This window comes from Chaetura pelagica, unplaced genomic scaffold, assembly GCF_000747805.2.
Source record: "Chaetura pelagica isolate M959 unplaced genomic scaffold, ChaPel_1.0 scaffold147, whole genome shotgun sequence".
In the NCBI taxonomy this organism is placed as follows: Eukaryota; Metazoa; Chordata; class Aves; order Apodiformes; family Apodidae; genus Chaetura; species Chaetura pelagica.
In genome coordinates this window covers 4,044,007-4,050,593 of record NW_009954194.1, presented here as the reverse complement: position 1 = coordinate 4,050,593, position 6,587 = coordinate 4,044,007, and the positions used below count along the sequence as shown (strand labels likewise).

General features: G+C 36.9%; 1 protein-coding gene across 1 annotated transcript in view; it reads right to left on the bottom strand.

Annotated features, from left to right (window-relative positions):
• EVC (Ellis van Creveld syndrome) overlaps positions 1–6,587 on the bottom strand; it is a 47,658-nt gene that overhangs the window by 335 nt on the left and 40,736 nt on the right. The window contains exons 15-20 of the mRNA XM_010003140.1: positions 6,298–6,504; positions 5,369–5,513; positions 4,878–4,986; positions 2,793–2,919; positions 2,042–2,135; positions 771–882 (exon numbers count right to left, since the gene is read on the bottom strand). Coding sequence (XP_010001442.1) covers positions 771–882; positions 2,042–2,135; positions 2,793–2,919; positions 4,878–4,986; positions 5,369–5,513; positions 6,298–6,504 — 794 coding nt within the window. The remainder of the gene's footprint in view (positions 1–770; positions 883–2,041; positions 2,136–2,792; positions 2,920–4,877; positions 4,987–5,368; positions 5,514–6,297; positions 6,505–6,587) is intronic.

Here is a 6,587-nt window from a genome sequence, read left to right as displayed (position 1 = left end):
CAGTGCTGGCTGTGGGAAAGGAGTGTGTGAAAAGGGTTGATGCCATCAGGGAAAGGAGCCATCTCCTGAAGTCAGTCCCAGGCTGAGGTCACTCAGGGGATAAATATTTTTCCCCAAAGGCCTGTGGTTCCTGAGAACCAACTGTTTGCTTTGCCTGTCAACAGGATTTTCTCTGCTCAATATATCAAGCCCCAGTGACCAGCTGGCTGGTTTGATCTGCCCGTAATAATCAGCTGGCATCTTTCAGGTTTGTAGCCATTTCTTCTCCTCTAGTTAGCACCCCAGCATAAGCCAACTGAAACATCTATCAAGAATAGAGTTGCTACCCTCAACAGTCGAAGACTGGCGCTTGCCTTTGTTCCTAAAATAAAGGTGGGAGGTGAAAGCCTAAATACCACAGACCATATTTTGGTTGCTATACGTCAGCCTAGTTCCATTGGATTCACTTGTCTGTGCTGATTTATGCTGTCTGTGCTGTTTTAAATTTAAAAAAAGATTTAATTAAAGGAGATTTGGACACAGTGTTTCTAATTTCTCTACCTAAAATCAAAGTTATTTATAAAATAAGTAACAGGACAGACTAGATTTATAAAAGAATATGGGGAAAAAATGATCAAATATAAGTCAGAAGTTAAGTATTAAGGAAAAAGCTCAGCTAGTGAAGGCATTATATTTTGGGTTTGAATGACATACCTGCTTATGAAGTAGATTTTGTACTGCTTTTTATAAATAGTTTTTCATGTGTCCATTTTTTTTACCCTCTACTGTACCTGCATAAGTCAGAAGTCAATCCAGGGGGCTCTTTAATGTTTTCATGAGAATTATCTTTGTCTTCTGATTCTGGTGATGGAAAGTTCTTTATTTTTGAGTTTGTTTTTTCCCCTGTATTGGCAAACATATGTGGATTAAAAAAAAAGAAAATCACAGATAGTAGAGCTTGTCTGATTTTGATTAACCTAAAGCAAAAAAATACACTCTAACACTTCATACATATATGCTATTATTCCAAGAAAATAATTCCACTTTATAGTAGTCTAGAATAATGACTTTTTTAGTATTGATTAGTTCTCATGAAGCAGACATTGTACTTCCACATTTGTTGAACACGGAAGTTTCCATGAGCTGCAGCAGATGAAAGCCCTATCATATATTTTTATGGCAATTAATTGAAAATGGCTTTTTCCTACCAGCAAACAGAGCAAAAGTCACTTCAAAATTTTATGTGATTTAATCAGAACAATCTGATGTTAAAGAGTCACTGGTTTTAGAGTCCTGAGCTAACCTGAGGTCAAGGTGCATACATGCTTAGGAAACAATCACCTGGGGAGAGAGACTTCAAAACTGTCAAGGTTAGTGAGCTGCTTTTCCCTTTCAGGCAACTTTCTCACCTCTCAGCACCTTTCAAATGTAATGTCAAACGTTTCATTTTGATAACAACAGCAGAATTGCATGGCTCAAAGCCTATGAACTGCATGCTCCACTCCAAATATAGAACGGAGAACACAACTGCTATTCTTAACATTTTGTCACTAAGTATCTCTTGAGTTACGTATCAATCTAATTTGCTAAAACTGTAGTAAATTCATGTACACATTTCAAACTTCCTTATTCAATAAGATTTTACTTCTGAGCATGTGTGTGGGAAGGCCAGTTTTTCCATTCTACCAGGAGAATGAATACTGGGTGATTCAGCTCTGCTGTCCTCCCAAAGACTTCGTGATCAGGGTGAACGAAGTCCTTTTAAAAAACATAAGAAAGACAAGAAACAACTGTGGTTTGAGGAAGGCGAAGCCTTACCTCAGTGCATAGTCTGACCTATTGACTGAAGGACTGTTCTGGATTAAGGAACAGTGACACTTCTTTGTGGCTCTGCTACTGGTGAGTTGGGTTACCCTGGAAGGTCACCTTACTTTTCTATATCCTGATTAGGGAAATGGCATTGATGAAAAATCACTCCTAAAATTCCACTGTGTTATATTGCAAAATACATACTGATATGTGGGATGATGAGTTTTTAAAAACAATTCAGGGTTCTACCAACCTGCTGGCTTGCTCCTTTTTGAAGGCTTCTTTTTCACCACCAATGGAACTCGGGCCAGTGCAGCCACCTCGCTCACAAAGTCCTGCTCAGCTTCCTGCACACAAAGATAAACCAGAAGTCAGTTAACACAACACAGCTTGATACTGGGTTATTATTCTACGCGTAGCATGATAAAGAAGGTCTATGTCATTGCAAAACCACAGGAAACAATACAGGTAGCACCAGTTTTGTGTTTTTTACTGAAAAGAAACTCAGTGAGAAGTAACTCCAGCTCCTTGTTAACAGCACTTGGCATGAACAGGGAGAGCATGCATGCCATGAGGAACAGCAGATCTGACACGGAAACCTGGTTGGCCACACCTACACTGCATTTGGGCCTGATCCCTCTTGTGGCCAGGAACTCAAGTACAGGGTTGTACTAGTAGGGAGGCTGGGTAGTCTCCCTCCGATTAGATAGAGATGTTCAACTAATCAGAAACTGAGTCTGTACTTGAAATAGACACAGTAAAGAAATATTACTAAACATGATAGAACAGAACACTTTGCCCAAGTCCCTGGTTCTCTTTGTAGGAAATAGTTTCAAACTGTTAACTGTCTGCATGTCACTGGGATTTGAGCCACGGCTTCAATGGTGAAGACAGTGGTGAATCTTAGCAATTATTTAAATTGGGACAGCAAGGATACCCTTACAACCCATCTGATGTTTTCCATGGACTGCTTCAGAGCCCTGAGTCATTTCACCCTGATTTACCTTTAGCTGATTTTCCAACTCAGTTTCCAGGTGATGTAATCCCAGCAGCTTTTGTTTCAGAGCCTCCAGACGAATTTTCTGCTGCAGTTCAAACTGGGACAAAACCTTCATTTGCTGCAGCACCATCCTATTCAAGGGAAATGTAAACATACTGATGTTCAGATCAAGGGAGGAATACAATCCTCATAAAGTGTACTCAGAAGATTTTGTAAAGAGAAAGACTTATTAACAGTATCAGACTATCCAGCCTCTCCTGTGACAACCAATTATACTGTAGATCTTTAGTTAGATTTACTTATTCTTATAACCTCCGTTAGTTCTCCATGGAATACAAGCTCCTTTCAGAGGTAGGAACTGCAGTAGGAGTTTGGGTTGTCCGTGCCTGGACTTTAGGACCTGGAGTTCAGTTCTACTGTTGAAGTCTGCCTTCAAAACTGTACATTTATAAAGTCAGCTTTACTGCCTGCTTGCCAAAGACACAAGCTGTTAGAGGATCAGGTGTGAGGAGATGGGATTAAGAATCAGGACATTTGATTCAGGGCTCTTCAGTACCAGGTTGAGACTGGGCCAGAAACATGGTAATTCAAAACTTGGCAATTGGGGGCATCAAAAACTATATTCTTCACTTGTTTTATTTTGCTGGTCAAAGATTAATATTAATACAGTTGAACCTGAATGGCTGCAACTTTGCTGAACCTGTATTTCTTCTGTTCTTTTGCCTGATCTACCTCAAAGCAACACTGCCAATCACCCATCACATTCCTCAGGGAAGGAGGTAACACAAATTGTTTCTGACATCTCCACATAATGGAGTTGCTATTATAACGGTCAATGCTTACAGCAGGTTAGCTGTCAATATTTGCTTTTTTAACTCACATTCATAACCTTGCTCCAAAGGCAAAAGGAAATAAACCTAAATTCAATCCATGTTGAATTTAATAAAAGTTACGCAAATTAATTGATTTTTTTTCATTAATTTATACAAGACTGGGATTTGAAAGTAAAAGAAATAATAATAACAATAGGAAAATGGGTTTGACTACTAATGGTTATGAGACCAGCTTAGACACTGAATAGTTACATTCTTGAATACCATACTTCTGCTTGCATGAAGGCCAATTTGATTGTATTTTATTTAGAATAGATTATGGGAGAAAAAACTGAGATAACCAATAGAAGTGAATTTATATGTTAGAATAAATTATAAACTTTATAATGAATAACAAAGAAATCTTTCATGAAGCCCTTTCTTTACCTTAATCCATTTTTATACTAATTCAAACAAAGACGAAAACCAAAAAGTGGGAAATTATTCCTTTCCATTTAGAAGTAACAGAATATCTAAGAAGAGTTAACCTCTTCAAAATGTCAAAATTGCAAATTATGTGTTGTTCTAAATAATAAACAAAGAATAAAGAAATAGAATTATTACAAAAATGCAGCATGTGTATGTCAAACCATACAGCTTTCTATGGCAACTTATTCCTTTGGCATTGCAGTACTTTTTGTCTGGACTTGAAGTTTCACAAAATCAGTAATGAATTAAATATTATTTAAATTTAATTAACATTTGAGGGATTCCACTCTTAGTGCAAGTAATCTTGATTGCTCAAAGCATTAACTTAAATCTTCTTGCCATTCTGAACATTATTTATGCTTCACACATTATCTGTTCATTATGGCTTATGTTTACTCGACAGCAAACCAAAAAACACTTTCAGTGTTCCAAACAGCAAAGAGGGAATGTAATGAATTAGACAGCATCAGTTCCCATCCTACATTTATTTTGAATTTCTTTTAAAACTTGGCATATGTGTTGGCATTGTTTCTCATTCTCTCTTCTCAAACTGTCTATGTATAGCTCTTCAGTTTGTAATTAATGAGCATCAAAAAGTTTACTTAATAAAACAGTAATTCTCTGAGATCAAAGGGCAGACGTAATTTGGCAACAGATAGTTGTTTCCATCAAAGATGTATAAAATGCAAAACCAAGACATTTATTTAGAAGGATATTTATGTAGATCTGCAAACACTCAAAACATTTAAATCAAGTTAGCAATGCTGCTAACTGCTGCCTGCTCTCACCTTTGATGGACTGTGGATGATACATTCAGGAGGCCTTTGTTCTGCTTTTCTTTCAATGCCAGTTCTTTCTCTTGTTTCTTCCTAAGTCTGTTCCTTTCACTTCTTTCTGCTGAAATAATGTTTGTGTAAAATCTTTTGCTTAAAATTACAAAGTCTGAGCTGTGGCAACTTTACAATTTATGTTTTGCATAAGTAGAAATTAATCCCTGTTCTAGCTTGGTGAACTGGGGGGACTGTTCATGTGCCTGCACCAAACTTCGAGTAACAGGGTCCTGCATGCAAGACTGTAATTCAAGTAATTATTAATAATAAAATTTCTATCATTTCTCCTTCAAAGATGGAAATGGACCTACATATTGATTTTGCTCTGTTGCTTTATTTTCAATAATAGATTTCTGTTATCTTTAAAAACAATCTTTACAGTGATAAGGAAATTTATTTCTTTGTTAAAAAACCCAGAATTATCTTATAGCTGTCAATATCATACATACCTTGTAAGGATTTCAATTGTTGAAGCTTTTTTCCTTCATAGACTTCTGTGATTCTTCCTAATTGCTGATAGTAGTTTTGCACCAGTCTATTGATATTATTGCTGGTCCCATACACACTTTCTACAGCAGCTTCCACAAGTCGCTTCTGCATTACACAGCACAAGTCAGAATTCACTGTGTAAGTCAAAAGCTGAAGTGTTATTATCTGTCTACAACTGAAGGCCTAATCTAACTGTGTATGTGCACACAAAATGGTGAATTTCGTGCTTGAAAAGTACAGCAGACTGAGACACTGGAAAATAGGTATTTCTATTCATCTCTGGATTATTTCAAGAAGAAAAATTACAGTAAAGTCTTTCTAATGTGTCTCACCTCCAACTTGGAAGGGGCTGTTACCCTATCTGTTCAATCTCTATAGCCCATTTAAACCGTCAACCCAACTGCCAGCAAAGTAAATCAATTTATGTGTAGCTCTACTACAACTTTTCATTTTACAGAAAATCCAAATATTTGCTTTGGAGCAATTTTATTAACCTATGAGGCAAGTGTGATTTTCATTTCATTATTTAGCTGTTAATCAAAACAAATACTACTAATCAACCATAAAATCTTCATAAATGGATAACCATCTCCATTTCTTCCTCAGTTTTGTTATTCTTTGTCATCAAGAACTGCTTCAATTTTTATATTCCAGCATATAGATTAATAAAACCTGTTTTGACTGCTGTAGCAAAAGCAAAGGAAATACTGTATTTCTACATAAGTGTTAGTTTGGAAATACTTAGTAATGTATCTTCAATTCTAACACAGCTGTAATGGTCTGCTGCTGATACTTCTAGGCAAAGGGTAATGCATAAATCAAATTGCCTTTCACTTCAGCAAAGTACCACTCATTTTGTTTGGAAAAGAGCTGTTAAACATTTCTATACCTTGAAGTCCTGTCCATCATCTGAACTCTTTTTTCCAGCTTCCTGTCGGGCATGCTGCAGCAGTGTCTGCCCAATCATCTGCTCCATGTGCTGCTGAAGAAACTGAAGAGCTCCTTGAATTTCTGTGACTAGTTGCTGGTGAAATTCTAAATGGGTTTGCTGTGTTTCTTCCTCGAGCTTCTCCTCCTCTTCCATAATATGGGACTCCTGGTAATCAGACAAAAAGATCACACTCCCATTTAAATACACTGAAAAATATACTCAGCTTCACTTTGGAAGAAAGTCCTACA